General features: G+C 38.0%; 1 protein-coding gene across 7 annotated transcripts in view; it reads right to left on the bottom strand.

The window, feature by feature from the left end:
- Nucleotides 1-14,309, bottom strand: part of ANKIB1 (ankyrin repeat and IBR domain containing 1) — a 157,503-nt gene that overhangs the window by 23,588 nt on the left and 119,606 nt on the right. For all 7 annotated transcript variants that reach the window (XM_086397938.1, XM_086397937.1, XM_086397936.1 and 4 more), the window contains 2 exons: nucleotides 13,135-13,301; nucleotides 5,286-5,374 (listed from right to left, as the gene is read on the bottom strand). In XM_086397938.1, coding sequence (XP_086254064.1) covers nucleotides 5,286-5,374; nucleotides 13,135-13,301 — 256 coding nt within the window. The remainder of the gene's footprint in view (nucleotides 1-5,285; nucleotides 5,375-13,134; nucleotides 13,302-14,309) is intronic.

Here is a 14,309-nt window from a genome sequence, read left to right on the forward strand (position 1 = left end):
AGGATTTGAAATAGCTCAACTGGAATTCCATCACCTCCACTAGCTTTGTTCGTAGTGATGCTTTCTAAGGCCCACTTGACTTCACATTCCAGGATGTCTGGCTTTAGGTCAGTGATCACACCATTGTGATTATCTGGGTCATGAAGATCTTTTTCGTACAGTTCTTCTGTGTATTCTTGCCACCTCTTCTTAATATCTTCTGCTTCTGTTAGGTCCATACCATTTCTGTCCTTTATCGAGCCCATATTTGCATGAAATGTTCCCTTGGTATCTCTGATTTTCTTGAAGAGATCTCTAGTCTTTCCCATTCTGTTGTTTTCCTCTATTTCTTTGCATTGATCGCTGAGGAAGGCTTTCTTATCTCTCCTTGCCATTCTTTGGAACTCTGCATTCAGATGCTTATATCTTTCCTTTTCTCCTTTGCTTTTCACTTCTCTTCTTTTCACAGCTATTTGTAAGGCCTCTCCAGACAGTCATTTTGCTTTTTTGCATTTCTTTTCCACGGGGATGGTCTTGATCCCTGTCTCCTGTACAATGTCACGAACTACCATCCACAGTTCATCAGGCATTCTGTCTATCAGATCTAGTCCCTTAAATCTATTTCTCACTTCCACTGTATAATCATAAGGGATTTGATTAGGTCACACCTGAATGGTCTAGTGGTTTTCCCTACTTTCTTCAATTTCAGTCTGAATTTGGCAATAAGGAGTTCATGATCTGAGCCACAGTCAGCTCCTGGTCTTGTTTTTGCTGACTGTATAGAGCTTCTCCATCTTTGCGAAGAATATTTCTGATTTCGGTGTTGACCATGGTGATGTCCATGTGTAGAGTTACTACCCATAGTGGCTACTAATGAGCTCTGGAGGTAATGCTGTCTACAAAAGGTGCTGCTATAAAACCTAATTACTAAGCACAATGTCCGATTTTTGTTTAGAAGTAGTGGCCTTTCTCCTCCCTTTAGCAACAACGTTATTTTTAGCTCAGAGGCTCCAATATATTCTTATGACCTTTATTGTCCATTGTTACAATAAATAAAGCACAAAGGCATTTAAACAAAGCAGCTGTGTAGCCTGCAACATAACAGTTTTTTTCTCCCACCCTTGGAGAAAGAATGCTAGTTTCTGACTGCATTCTAGGGGATTACATGAAGTAAGTGGTGTTCAGAAAATAATCGACTATCAGAACAACAAATCCTTGTGCTAGAAAAAATGCCTTCACTACCAGTGCTCTGAGCAAGCTCGTTTCGGACATCTGCCCTTTGTATATACTTTTCTCAGTACCTACAACACGCAAGGCCCCTTCAATCTACCTGGTGAGCCCTCTTCACCCCCTCAGACTTCCAAACTTTTTTTTCAGCTGCATGTGGATCTTGATCTTCTTTCCTTAATAATCCAGTCTCTTTGTAAGAAAAATTAATCTCATTTAATCAAGTATTACAGTATAACAATATATTAATAGAATCAACATCCGTTAGTGAAAACAAAGTTGCTTTTAAAGACTGAATTCTTAAAAACTATTTGAATTTCATTTAGTAACCATTATTATGTGTACTATGAAAAAACGCTGGTGTTAAATTTTTATAAATTACAATTTCACAGAAAATATAATCATTCCTGTTTCTTGCTCTGATTAGCCACAATAGAGGTAGGTTCGGTACTAAAAGACAGTGTTTCAACTTTATATGGAATTAATTTCAATTAATAATTGAAAGAATATTTTCTCAGTATATTTTCTAGTATTTTTCTCATCAATTAGATTTTGTCACTCCTTTTAAGTCTCATAATTTAAAGACTCTGGAAAACCAGGGATAAGGGAGAAAACAGTCTCATGAATCTACCAGTTCCGTTGAAAATTCTTATGTCAAATATATGTGACCCTGACCCAAACTAATATGTAAACCCAACACAGTAGTAAATCAAACTTTTCTCTTTTAGAGTATTATTTTTGTGTTAGTATATTTAACAATGATGTTCTACTTAAGTATTACAATTGGCCTATTATTGTTTGCTTTAAGTCTTACCATAAATTTCATACACTTAAAAGTGGCCATTAAGAGTTTACTGGTCACTACCAGCTTTCACTGTGGTGGGTATGCATCAGGATAGTGAGAAAGTTTTCTTAGCAACAGGGAATCTTCTCTGCAATCTTGGTGTTGGCTCCCTCTACAGTAGACCACTTGTGGGTGTCTTGGGTCTCTTGCTTCCTATCGAATTTTCTAAAGTTCCTCCATCTTTCTGAAGTAAGATACCATTTGGGACTCTGAGGGTGATCTTCAGTTTTCACTTGAGGTCTCCCTATCTCCGAGCACCAGAGACAGCCATGTATACCCCGTGTGCACCGTTTTCTAACTCTATTTGTCTTCTCTCTTCATATCAAGATCTTTGTCTTAGGCAAGAATCTTCTGTCACAGTTCCACCAAAAAGCTATACTGTACAAAAAGCTGTACGTACAATGAAGTTATCTTATTTCTCTTCTATATACCTCTCTCCTCCCAAGTGTGGTGCTTGTCTTGTTCAAGCCCTTGTATCATCTTACCTGTACATTCTGAGGTTACTGCAGAAACAGTGCTCTTACCTACTCCCTAATTCAGCATCCACACTTGCACCTGACTGATTTTCTAAGCAAACATCTTCAGTTACCATGTCCTTCCTTAAAACTCCTTTTTGGCGTCTCGGGATAAAGCAAGACCTCCCAGCGTTACATACAACCCCACCCCTGCAAGCGCTGTCTCATCTCTCACTGCATGTTTGTACTGGCTAAAGGGACTTGCTTGCAGTCCTTGGATATGCTGTGCTATTTCACAGCCCTACTGCACCAGAGCCTAGAATGCCCTTCTTACTTTCGTCTGTGTGAAGAACATCTACCACCTTTCAAGATATGGCTTAGGCATCAATTATTTTTATAAAGCTTTCCCTACCTCTCTCCTAGATGATCTCTTAACTAATCCCCTCCTTTGTTTCTCCTCTCCCTCACAATGTATCACAGGTATACTGTTCTCTAACAGCATCTCTAATACTTATTGTCCTGAGTTTTGTACACAGCTGTCTCCATCTCTAAAATGTAAATTTCAAGAGCATAGAGGGCATTCTATTTCTGTATTCTACCATAAAATAGTACTAAATAAATGCGAAAGACATAATGAAGACACCATTTAAAGGCAATAAGTTATTCCTAAGTTTTCTCAGCATCTGTTTTGAGCTGCAGACAGGCGCTTGTTAAAATCCACCAGACATCTCCACACATATGTCTTGCAAGTAACTTGAGTGCAAAATGGCCACAACAAAATTCATTATTTTCCCCTGAAAGCTATTCCTCTACCTGAATCTCCTAAGTTGACCAGTGACATCATGATCTAGTCTCTGACCCAAACTAAAAACCTACCTTCCCACCTCTGGTCTAGCCCTCCTTTAGTCTATCACTCCTAGTCATCAGTTATCCTAATAAACAGTATCTTAACCATGTTACTTCCCTACTCGAACACTGCATTCTACAGCTTATTCTGTTAATAGGATAAACTCAGACCATTTGGCAAGAACTCTTTCAATCTGGCAACACCTATCTTTCCAGCCTCATCTTTTGCAAATTTCTCCCATGGACCTTAATTTTAAACTCCACAGAATGTATAAAGATATGCAGGTAGGTGGGCAATAGCAAGCCATCTCTCACGGAAATATAGATGTTTCCAGGTGTCAGAAGCAGGAAAAGAAAGCAAAATCCAATCATCTTGCCATATTTAAATGTGTTGGAGGGTAATGGTATTAATCTCTCTATGGAACTATCATACATAGACATACTACACACAGACGAAGAACAGGGAAAATGGATGGGTAACCAGAGAGCAATGACACAGTCTACCTGGTATTCAGAGGAGAGATACAATGAACCAGGGGACCAAGAACAATCTATACAAACCTTTCTGATTTGGGAAGCTGGTATTTAGAAGATATTTGACTGAACAATCAATGTTCAGGAAAGCAATGATTAACCAGATATCACTATAAAATGTCCTAAGACTATCCAGTTGCCTCTGCTCCTGTTTAGAGAACATGCATTTTCTTAACACGTGAAAGAGATCGCTCTCATGGTCAGTTAATAAACTGGTATTCTAGTCTACTTAAGTTGTCTCTTTTCCATGAATCTGAATAATCCTGAGTCAGTGCACAATATCATCTTGTGAATATAAAATGCTGAGAACCATTTTTCAGGCAATGGTATATTGTCCAATATAATAGTAACACAAGCCTGAGGAACTCAAGGCTGCCAGCCAGTCCCTTTCAGTATTGTTTTAGCTGCTGACAGATATGCCTCTGCAGATATGCTAAAACTCAATTCATATCTTGCTGCTATCAGGAGGATTCCTTAACATCCTCTGTCCCCAACCTAGTTAGTTGTTTTTGTACTCTCATCTAACCTAACTATGTTAGCTACCATATGATAGCTAACTGTAATATCTGACTGCTTCCCTACTAGCCTCTGTACTCCCTGGAGATTGATGTCATCTTTATTATGTGCTTTGCTCATAATAAGTGAAGATGAACCACGTGAATTCTTAATCCTGATTTGCAATACCTCAAACTCCAATATTTAAAAAGTCAAAAAACTCCAAATGAGTTTTAATTTATAGTAATTTAAAATAAAACAGTTGTCATAAAATACGTCAGGGGGTAAAAAATTATGGCAAAGCAGATATATTTACCTATCGAACATAGGAACTGCTATTAGGAAGGCTAATTCAAACCTATTCTATTTGCCCTGTGTCACTCAGTCCAATCTGTTAGCTTCCTATCTGTGCAATGGCATAACCACCATCAGTCTCTATTACCATTTCTGTGAGGATGAACAGAGAAACTATACTTAGAGACATCTCATTAAAAACTAGTTAAACAGACATCACATTTAATCTAAGTAAATCTACAGAACCACGTAATAGCAAGAAATTGACTTGCCTAACCCTCCACTGGAAGCTTCCTCTCAGTACAGACCATGCATTTCTTCTCATGAAGTCTAGAAAAGCTGGTGAGCTCACTCCAGGATAAAAGAGAAGGACTATAGGAGCAGAACTTAGAGTGACTTTATTTACCTTGGAGTCCTAATAAGTCTGTTAGAAACATGGAACCTGTCTATGCTTTCCCCTGAGATCTCCAAAATGATACTGGCTAGAGGGCTTCAAAGAGGAGCTCTCCATTAAAAAACCTGAAATCTTTAGAAATGAAGACTAAGAAACAGGACCACATTATCTTTGGAATGCTATTAGAAAATATATAGCTATCTAAAATTCCCCTTACGTTCTTCCGGTTTCATTTCAGTTATTTTTTGTAGCCAATTTTTCCACGTTTGGCAGTCACAAGGCTCATGGGCTTCACCAAGGCACTCCCTGAAGAGGAAAACATGGAAAAGGCAATTTTAAAACATGCTTCATCAACATCAAGATAAAAGAGCAGGTGGGAAGTACTGTTTTGAATGAAAAGTTGAGAACACTACGGCACAGCGGCCCCTGAGAGATGAAGCATTTCAGCAGAGAGAATGCAAGCCTGACTCTACAGCTCGGCAGTACTAGGCCAGAGTTTTCCTTCAGCAGTGCATTTATTCCCACATTTTAAAAGGCTCTAAACATATTAACTAATATTTATAACTTAGTCCTTCAGCTTCCCAGGTGGGGCTAGTGGTAAAGAATCTTCCTGCCAATGCAGGAGACACAGGTTTGATCCCTGGGTGGGGAAGACACCCTGGAGAAGGAAATGACAACCTACTCTAGTATTCTTGCCTTCTATGCATTGTCATTTCCTTCTCCAGGGTATTTCCAACATCCAGGGATCAAATCCACATCTCCTGTGTTGCAAAGTGTTGGACACAACTGAAGTGACTTAGCATGCAGGCAGGCCTTAAGAGTGGTAAAGATATTTTTATCGGTTAGGTTCTGTCTCACTAACAGTTTAAATTTTTGCAATTCAAAGTATGTTCCCCTGGGGAACAGCACTGCCATTACTTGGGAGCTTGTTTACCTGCACAGGAGCAGACTGCATAAGACATACTGATTAGAATCTGCCTTTTCTCAAAATAACCGCATGACCCTTCTGCATTTTAAAGTTTGGGAAGTACTATTTTACATTACATTCTTGTCACTACTTTTACCTCTGAATCCCCAAGTAACAGCAAGGGCAATCTAACTGACTTTCAAGTGTTTGACAAATCCTAATTTTCTGTCCTATTGGCATTTGGCAAATTTTGATTTAAATAATAAAAACCCCATCAATGTATCATTGTAATTTAATTATATATTCTTTCTATAGGCATATAAAAGTCAAACATTAAAAACGACATAGACCTTTACAAACTGTTTAATTCAATATATTATACTCTATAGGACAAACTGTTACAATTAATAACAAAATATTAATTTGGGGAAAGAAAAAGGCAATCTATAAGTGCCATCATCACCATTATCACCACCAGTGTCATTTTAAACAAAAAACTTATTTACAATTTAGCTTTGTTAAGAAGACTTGCCAACTGACAGATAGAGTCTTACAAACAATTATGAGGTAACATTCCACTATGTTAAGAATATATCAATTCTACTTCATACCCATGGCTACTATTTTTGAAAAACAAGACAGAACAAGTGTATGGAAGAATGTGGAAAAACTGGAACCCCTGTGCATTGCTGGTAGGAATGTAAAATGATGCAGCTGTTATGGAAAACACTGTGGTACAGTTCCTCAAAGAGTTTCAACAGGATTGGAAACAAGGACTCAAACTTTGATGCCAATGCTCATAACATTATTCACAATAGCCAAAAGATGGGAACTAGACTGCTCACTGCCATATGACTGCATAAACAATGAATATATATACATATGTATATATACACACACACAGTGAAGTGTTAGTCATAAAAAGGTATATGTATATACACACAATGAAATGTCAGTCATAAAAAGGAACGAGCTTCTGATACATGCTATAACATGGAAAGAATCTTGAAGACATGTTAAGTGAAATAAACCAGATACAAAATGACAAATATTGTATGACTTCACTAGAATAGGGGCATTCATGGAGACAAAGAGTAGAATGATGGTTACCAGGAGATGTGGCAGGGAGGCAGGGTGGGGAGTTGCTGCTTGTTGGTTACAGAGATTTTGTTTGGGATGATAAAAATGTTCTAAAATGGATGGGATGACAGTTTCACAACACTGTACTTAATGCCATCAAATTGTATACCTAAAAAAATCACTACGTACACCTTGAAAGAATAATTTTCTTAAATTTCTGACTATTACCATATCTGGTATTTGGGAAATCTTTTCCAAAACTGGTTTTATATAGCTCCTTAGTAACTAAGCTATAATTTAACAGCCTTTTAAAAAATATAGCATTGATTAAAAGTGGAGGTAGATGTATTTGGTATATATTTTAGCACATATTAAAATCAACTCTGCTTTCCAGAAATGTAAGGGATATCTGTGATGACTGTTCATTTTAATTTGACACATATATTAGAATAAGAAATATGCCACAGATCTAAGAACAGTATTTCCATGTGTTGTCTGAAAATGGAATATAGAATCTATTTTTCTCATGAATCATGAAAAAAACCCAAATGAACATAAAAAACCACAGTGCAGAAATTTTACAAATCTGCAATATCTAAAACAAAACAAATGAAGTCAGTAAAATAAATTATTTTCAATAAGTTTAGGATTTCCCTCCTCCCCCGGCATATTCACTATTTATTTCCTAGTAGAATCAGTATCACAATGACTGATTGTGCTGTCAACACATTTTCTGACAGAAAAAAAGAAAAATAATAATGGAGGAAGAAGTCCTTTGCTTTCAAATAGAGTCTGAAAAAAATGAATGCCATGTCTTCCAAAGGCCGTACTTGCTTATTAGTGGGCTTGGCTCACTGAGGCCATGCTGCATTACAGAGCAGTCAGTTTTTCTTTTCTAGAACCTCACAGGAGGGCACAGGTGATTCCTCAATCGCTAATCAGTATGATCATGTCTGAGTGTTACAGCCCGTTGGCACAGTTTCTACTACTTTCCAATGCTGCTGCTGCTGCTGCTAAGTCACTTCAGTCGTGTCCATTAAAAGAAGCTTATAAATAAAGGAGGAGGCTAGAGCAAAAACCGTGAATGAGAGAGTGTTGCCACTGAATACTACTAAGTTTCTCTGAAAACTAAGGCATAAGAGAAAACAAGCCTCAACTTCTGCAAAGCACAGCAATGACAATGATGTCAGACGTCAATAGGTGACTGATATCCTGTGGTCATGTATGGATGTGAGAGTTGGACTGTGAAGAAGGCTGAGTGCCGAAGAATTGATGCTTTTGAACTGTGGTGTTGGAGAAGACTCTTGAGCGTCCCTTGGACTGCAAGGAGATCCAACCAGTCCATTCTGAAGGAGATCAGCCCTGGGATTTCTTTGGAAGGAATGATGCTGAAGCTGAAACTCCAGTACTTTGGCCACCTCATGCGAAGAGTTGACTCACTGGAAAAGACTCTGATGCTGGGAGGGATTAGGGGCAGGAGGAGAAGGGGACGCCAGAGGATGAGATGGCTGGATGGCATCACTGACTCGATGGACGTGAGTCTCAGTGAACTCCAGGAGTTGGTGATGGACAGGGAGGCCTGGCGTGCTGCGATTCATAGGATCGCAAAGAGTCAGACACAACTGAGTGACTGATCTGATCTGATCTGAATCTAGATCTTGCCATGTGTAGGGAGAGAGAGTATTCTGATAGAAATAATGAAGATACTGAAAGTTCTGCAGATACTGGAAAGCTAAATTCCTGAAGAAGTGTTAACTAAGACACCAATGACTGGTGGCAAATACTTTGACAAATTTGTCATCATATAGGCTAGTGGGAGAAAGCATTCTAGGTTCAGTTATTAAGGGCACAGAACTTGTTGGTGAACAAGTTAGAACAGAAAGGGCTATATTGTAGTGGGAAGAAAAATGCCTACTCCCACCTTCCCTCCTAACAATGAATATATTCATTCTATCCAGGCAGACATATCCTGGGGACAGCTCTCAGTTGATACTGTCACATTTAATTCTTAAAAAGAAGAAATTATTATTGGCATTTCTGATGGTTTTTACAATCATATTTAGAAAATATTTTTGAACTTTTGGGAGAAAGAAAGAAGCAAACCCTGAATCACATGCTTTTGTTTTATAAAGATCTCTCTTGCAAAGCTTCCTTTTGCATGAGGCAGATTTTTTATCTTTGAAACATGAGATAAGGGCAGCAGAATTCTCCTTAGAACTTCTTTTTTTCTTAGAATTTCTGATTACAGGCAAAGCTATGAATATAGTCAGTGGATATGAGTAGGCAGCTATGTAAAAACAAAAATGCCAATCAATGGTGAGAGAAGTGAAGCAATAGAGAAATCCTAGAAAATACATGTATCATATACCTAAATATATCAATCTCGTAGCTTAAGGAATTTCAAAACTGAAAAGTAACAAGGTTAAATCTTGAATTGCAGTCTTAGAAAATGATGATACTATTGGCTAAGTCCTACCATCCTGCCACCAGGAGGAGTAAATAAGCGTGATCTTAAATCCACGTGGCCATCCACAGACCCCTTAAACTGGGATAAAATTCCAAGTAGGACCTGTGATTTTGGCATACAGTTTCCAATGCAGATTGAGTATATCCAGCCTAATATTTTGGGTATGAGAAAGAGTAAACTGACATATTTCTCTAAACACTACACTGGAAATGTACAGCTTACAGCATCATGTATGCGTATGCATATGTATATTTTACAATCTAATCTATCTTGGTAGGTTTCTCTATTAGTTTCCATATTTTCAGTTAATCCAAACTTGCTACCTATAGCATACAAAGAGAGGTGGGGAAGAATACAAGAACATAAAAGCTAATTCTGAGTTAAAAATCTAATAAAAACTAGACCACAGAAACCACAGTTTATCATCTTATCTTCTACATATTTTACTAATTTGTGTTTTCTATTTTCTAAACATTTTACTAATCTGTGGTTTCCATTTTTGTAGGCTCTTCAAAAACCCTCTTAATCAGTTTTTTCTAAACCAGGGAAGCTTACACGAACCAGAGGGCTCAGAAAATGATTTTCCGAAGGATAGTACATAATTAGTAACATTCTAGGCAGAGTGCTTGAAGGTAGTAGAACTTAAGTTTCTCAAGAAACTCACTTCAAATAAGTTCTTTTATGTCCTTATTTTAAATACTCTTACTTTAAACAAAGTAGACTCATATTCATCTATGGATAATTTATCTACAATTAAGTTTATGTATATTCATTAACTCACTTCCCATTTCTGTTGCTGGATCCTTATCTCTTCTGCTGGGGTAATGAGGTGGAATTAAGGGTCAACCATTGAATAATAAAACATGTAAAATGAAAAATCTGTTGCTGCTGTTCAGTTGCTAAATAGTATCCGACTCTTTTGTGATCCCATGGACTGGAGCCTACCAGGCTCTTCTGTTCATGGGATTTCCCAAGCAAGAGTACTGGGGAGGGTCGCCATTTCCTCCTCCAGGGGATCTCCCCAACCCAGGGATCAAAATCACATCTCCTGCATTGGCAGGCAGGTTCTTTACCACAGAGTCACTTCAGTCTAGTTCAGTCGCTCAGTTGTGTCTGACTCTTCGCAACCCCATGGACTGCAGCACGCCAGGCCTCCCTGTCCATTACCAACTCCCGGAGTTTACTCAAACTCATGTCCATCGAGTCGGTGATGCCATCCAACCATCTCATCCTCTGTCGTCCCCTTCTCCTCCTGCCTTCAATCTTTCCCAGCATCAAGGTCTTTTCAAATGAGTCAGTTCTTCACATCAGGTGGCCAAGTATCGGAGTTTCAGCTTCAGCACCAGTCCTTCTAATGAATATTTAGGACTGATCTCCTTTAGGATGGACTGGTTGGATCTCCTTGCCATCCCAGGGACTCTCAAGAGTCTTCTCAACACCACAGTTCAAAAGCATCAATTCTTCAGTGCTCAGCTTTCTTTACAGTCCAACTCTCACATCCATAAATGACTATTGGAAAAACCATAGTCTTAACTAGATGGACCTTTGCTGGTAAAGTAATGTCTTGCTTTTTAATAAGCTGCGCCACTAGGGAAGCCCAAAAGTAAAAATTAGGCATGTGCTTTTTAAATGTTGTGTAAAACTACCACATGTGGATACAGGTATGTGGATATACTCTAAGTATTTATTCAGTATTTTGTTGCTATTTTACTTGTTGAATCTGATTTAGTTATGAAAGTAGTAAACACTGTTTTTCTTTTATTAATCATTATATTCAAGCAGTTAGCATAGAAGCCTAGCAAACTTTTTCTGTAAAGGATCAGATAGTAAATATTTTGAGTTTTGCAGGCCACATGGTTTCTGCTACAACTACTCGATACTGTCACAGTCTGAAAGCAGCCACAGACAATACGTAAACAAACTGACATGAGCAGGTATGGCTGTGTTCTAATAAAACTTTATTTTAAAAAATTGGTGCAGACACTACGTTATTGACACCTGACCTAGAATTCACTGCTATATATAGGTTGGCAGTTCAAATAAGAATTTTAGCTAATGATAATGATGATGAGTGTAAGAAATAGATCTTTCATGGTAGGGACATTTCCATAACTATGCCCTTTTACCATCTAGCAGTGCTACAATTTGACTTTGGATTCTGATAGGTATACTAAACAAAGATTAGTGTTTTATATCCACCTCAAATATATCCTTGCATATGTGATAAATCTGGAAATGAGCAAAAAGCATTACAAATACTATTTCTTCCTCTGATCATTAAACAAAAACAAAAGTTATTATAATTGAAACTACTCTGAATAAAGTATAACGCTGATGTTAGACAAACACACAGTCAAGTGACTACACACACTGACTGTACATCCATTACTGATTTATCACCAGTTCATACTTACTGAGTACTCATCAGGCACTAGAAATTATATAAAACACAAGATACATGAAGTGGTTTCTAACTGGGACTGTGCAACAGAATCACGTAAGAGTTTTTTCTTCAAAATCCACTAAATCAGAATTTCACTTGTTAGGGTCTAGAATGAAAATATGGAAAAGCTGTTTTATATTAAACTCTGGGCATCCCTGGTTAAGTATCACTGCTAGACACTTCTACTTTAAGAAAAGATCAGATCAGATCAGATCAGTCGTTCAGTCGTGTCCGACTCTTTGCGACCCCATGAATCGCAGCACGCCAGGCCTCCCTGTCCATCACCAACTCCCGGAGTTCACTGAGACTCACGTCCATCGAGTCAGTGATGCCATCCAGCCATCTCATCCTCTGTCGTCCCCTTCTCCTCCTGCCCCCAATCCCTCCCAGCATCAGAGTCTTTTCCAATGAGTCAACTCTTCGCATGAGGTGGCCAAAGTACTGGAGTTTCAGCTTTAGCATCATTCCTTCCAAAGAAATCCCAGGGCTGATCTCTTTCAGAATGGACTGGTTGGATCTCTTTGCAGTCCAAGGGACTCTCAAGAGTCTTCTCCAACACCACAGTTCAAAAGCATCAATTCTTCGGCGCTCAGTCTTCTTCACAGTCCAACTCTCACATCCATACATGACCACAGGAAAAACCATAGCCTTGACTAGATGGACCTCTGTTGGCAAAGTAATGTCTCTGCTTTTGAATATGCTATCTAGGTTGGTCATAACTTTCCTTCCAAGGAGTAAGCGTCTTTTAATTTAAGAAAAGATATCAAACTCTAAATATTTTCTAATCTAAGGTCAATAATTTGGTATTAAAGTTCAAATTCATGGGTTCTAGCATCAAACAGAGACGGAGTCTAATCTCATTTCTGCCAGTTCCTAGCTATATAACCCAGGGCAACCACTCTGCATCTAAATTTCCTTATCTGTAAAATGGGTATAATAACAGCATTCCATTCACAGCACTGCTGGGAGAAATGAATATCTGAAAATTTTGACAAGGTGGTTGGCACACATCAAGCACACAGTAAATGTAAACTATCACTACTGTACACATTTTTTAATAAATAATAACGGTATCAAAAATACTACTTAAAGGCATGACTCAGAGTATAAAGTCTCTTTAAAAACTGTCAGAAAGGTGACTAGGCTATTCCAACTTGTCCTGTACTGACCAGCAGAAGAGGTGTCCTTTCCCACAGTCCACAGCAGGAGCTCTGAGCAAGGGGAAGCTGAGTGTATCAGACCCAGAGGTGTCTGATCCTTGTTTTGTCAGTCTGACTGCTCTTTCACAGCCTGGAGTAGGACACCATTTAATGGCAGGATTATTTTCAACAAAGGCCTGTTTAAACAGCAATAACAAAACATAAAAAAATATTTTAACTCTCAATTCTAACAGAGTGTAAATGTCAATTTACTTCAGAATGAATGAAATGAAACAGAATGAAATGAAAAAACAAAGAGTAGTCAGTTTCAAGAAATACTTAAAACAGTACTGGAATGTATTAAATAAGAAGGAAAAAAATGTGGCAATTACCTTAGTAATAATTTTTAAAATTTATGTATTCTTTAATCTAAGAACCAAGTACATTGATGACAGAATAAAAATGCAACTATTCATACCGAAAATGTGTAATTTAAAAATGTTTTCTCACAATATGCTACTTTTCTGATGGAAAATAATTATAATAAACAGAATTTTATTTCAGGATTAGCTGTATTAGAATAATAAATTTCTACATGGTACTTTAATAATACATAAAAATCAATATTACAAACACAGAGTTATCATATGATCCAGTAATTCCACTTCTGCATATATACCCCAAATAATTAAATGCAGGGACTGGAATAGATATTTGTACACCCATTATGCATAGCAGCATTACTGCTGCTGCTGCTGCTAAGTGGTTTCAGTCGTGTCCGACTCTGTGTGACCCCATAGACGGCAGCCCACCAGGCTCCCCCATCCCTGGGATTTTGGAGTGGGTTGCCATTTCCTTCTCCAATGCATGAAAGTGAAAAGTGAGAGTGAAGTCGCTCAGTCGTGTCCAACTCTTAGCGATCGCATGGACTGCAGCCTTCCAGGCTCCTCTGTGGAGTGGGGTGCAGTTGCCTTCTCTGAGGAGCATTACTAACATTAATCAAAAGGCACAAACAACTCAAATGTCCATGGATGAAAGTGTGGATAAACAAAATGTGCTACTACATTACTGGAATATTACTCAACCTTAAAAAGAAAGAATTCTGATACATGCTACAATGTGAATGAACCTTGAAGACATTAAGCTAAGTGTAATAAACCAGGCACATAAGGATAAATACTGTATGATTCCACTTACATCAAATA

The sequence above is a fragment of the Bos grunniens genome, chromosome 4 (genome assembly GCF_055505025.1).
Source record: "Bos grunniens cultivar Pamir isolate PY7600 chromosome 4, Bosgru_T2T1.0, whole genome shotgun sequence".
NCBI classification, from domain to species: Eukaryota; Metazoa; Chordata; class Mammalia; order Artiodactyla; family Bovidae; genus Bos; species Bos grunniens.